This window comes from Mandrillus leucophaeus, unplaced genomic scaffold (genome assembly GCF_000951045.1).
Source record: "Mandrillus leucophaeus isolate KB7577 unplaced genomic scaffold, Mleu.le_1.0 Scaffold49, whole genome shotgun sequence".
In the NCBI taxonomy this organism is placed as follows: domain Eukaryota; kingdom Metazoa; phylum Chordata; class Mammalia; order Primates; family Cercopithecidae; genus Mandrillus; species Mandrillus leucophaeus.
This window is the reverse complement of record NW_012105253.1, coordinates 469336-470761: the sequence shown is the minus strand read 5'-3', so window position 1 is coordinate 470761 and position 1426 is coordinate 469336. Positions and strand designations below refer to the sequence as shown.

The 1426-nt window shown below is 29.9% G+C and overlaps 1 protein-coding gene across 2 annotated transcripts in view; it reads left to right on the top strand.

The window, feature by feature from the left end:
• Window positions 1-1426, top strand: part of AGK (acylglycerol kinase) — a 140943-nt gene that overhangs the window by 90551 nt on the left and 48966 nt on the right. For both annotated transcript variants that reach the window (XM_011995439.1, XM_011995438.1), the window contains one exon: window positions 570-602. In XM_011995439.1, the coding sequence (XP_011850829.1) occupies window positions 570-602 (33 nt within the window). The remainder of the gene's footprint in view (window positions 1-569; window positions 603-1426) is intronic.

Sequence of the window (1426 nt, the reverse complement as noted above, 5' to 3'; positions counted from 1 at the left end):
CCAGCACTCCAGCCTGGGTGACAGAGTGAGACTCTGTTGCAAAAGAATAATATAATAATAATAATAATAATAATTGGTTATCTGGCATGGTGGAATTATGAGAAATTTTTTATTTAGGTATTTTTCACAGTTTTACAGAATATTGTCCTTCATATTTGTCAATAAGAACGATTTGTTAAGTGCACACTCTCTGAGTGTAGCAAAGTGCTTTTTTCCTGTAAATGTACTTTATAGTAGTAAACTAGGGTTTTCTGTATAATTGATGTATACATCATATTTATACCCATTTTATAGAACTTAAAATATGTTTTTACTAATACGACTTGGAGTTTTTATAATCATTTTATCTAAGCCTTTATTGTATTGTAGATCCTAGGTCAAAAATAAAATCTAATTTAGCGCTAATTGTATTGGAGAATACGATATGTTTTAAGATCCAATGCATCTTTTAACAGAGCTTCTAAGAAGAAAACAGGAATAAGTTTATGGTCTATGAAAATTGAATCCAATTCTTTATTATACAGGAAATACGTATTGTTTATAATAATGTTTTATTATTGCATTTGTAGGTTGTTACTGGAGTTCTTCGACGAACAGATGAGGTGAGCATTTAAGAAAGTAATTGCATTTTAACTTTTGTTTTTCTGTTCTTTATTGCTCTTCTTTCTTTTACTTTTTTTTCCATTTTATATTTTAAAATGGGTATACATTGTGCTTTCTTGAATTTTAGAAAAGAAAATGCTGCTACCCATGTCATAGAACACATATATTAACACATGGGAACTTTTCTGGTTTGGTAATTGATGGTATCCAATAACTTTGACAATGGTTATTTAAAATTTTGTTATGGAATATTTTTTTCGAAGAACTTTTTTGTAAAGAAATTGTGGCATAGTGGGAATCATCTAACAGTTAAAATGAATGAACTAAATGTATAAATATCTACATGGCTAAATCTCAAAAGTATTGAATTCAAAAGCAGGTTGCCCAGGTATGTTATGCATTTCCACAATGTTTTAAGATTCAGAAAACAATATTATGTATTGTTAATGGATGCCTAGATATGTAGCAAAAGAATAATAATGTGGATGGAAAGAAATCACACCAAACGCAGGATAATGGTCTCCTCTGGGAGGGGAGAGAGGAGAATAGGTTTAGAAGGGACTTTCATTTTTCTATCGTTTTATTTCTTAAAACATATGAAGCAAAAAGGTAAATGTTGACATTTGTTAAATCTAGTTTGTGGGCACATGGATGTTTTTGTAACATTATTTTATGCACTTTTCTACAATAGCTAGAAGATCCTTCTCAGTCCCTTTGGTAATAATACATTGTGCTCAGAATTGTTTTGAACCTTATAGTATCTATTGTATGTGTGGCATTTAATTAAGTTAACTACTATGCCAGTACCATCTATTACTTGAAC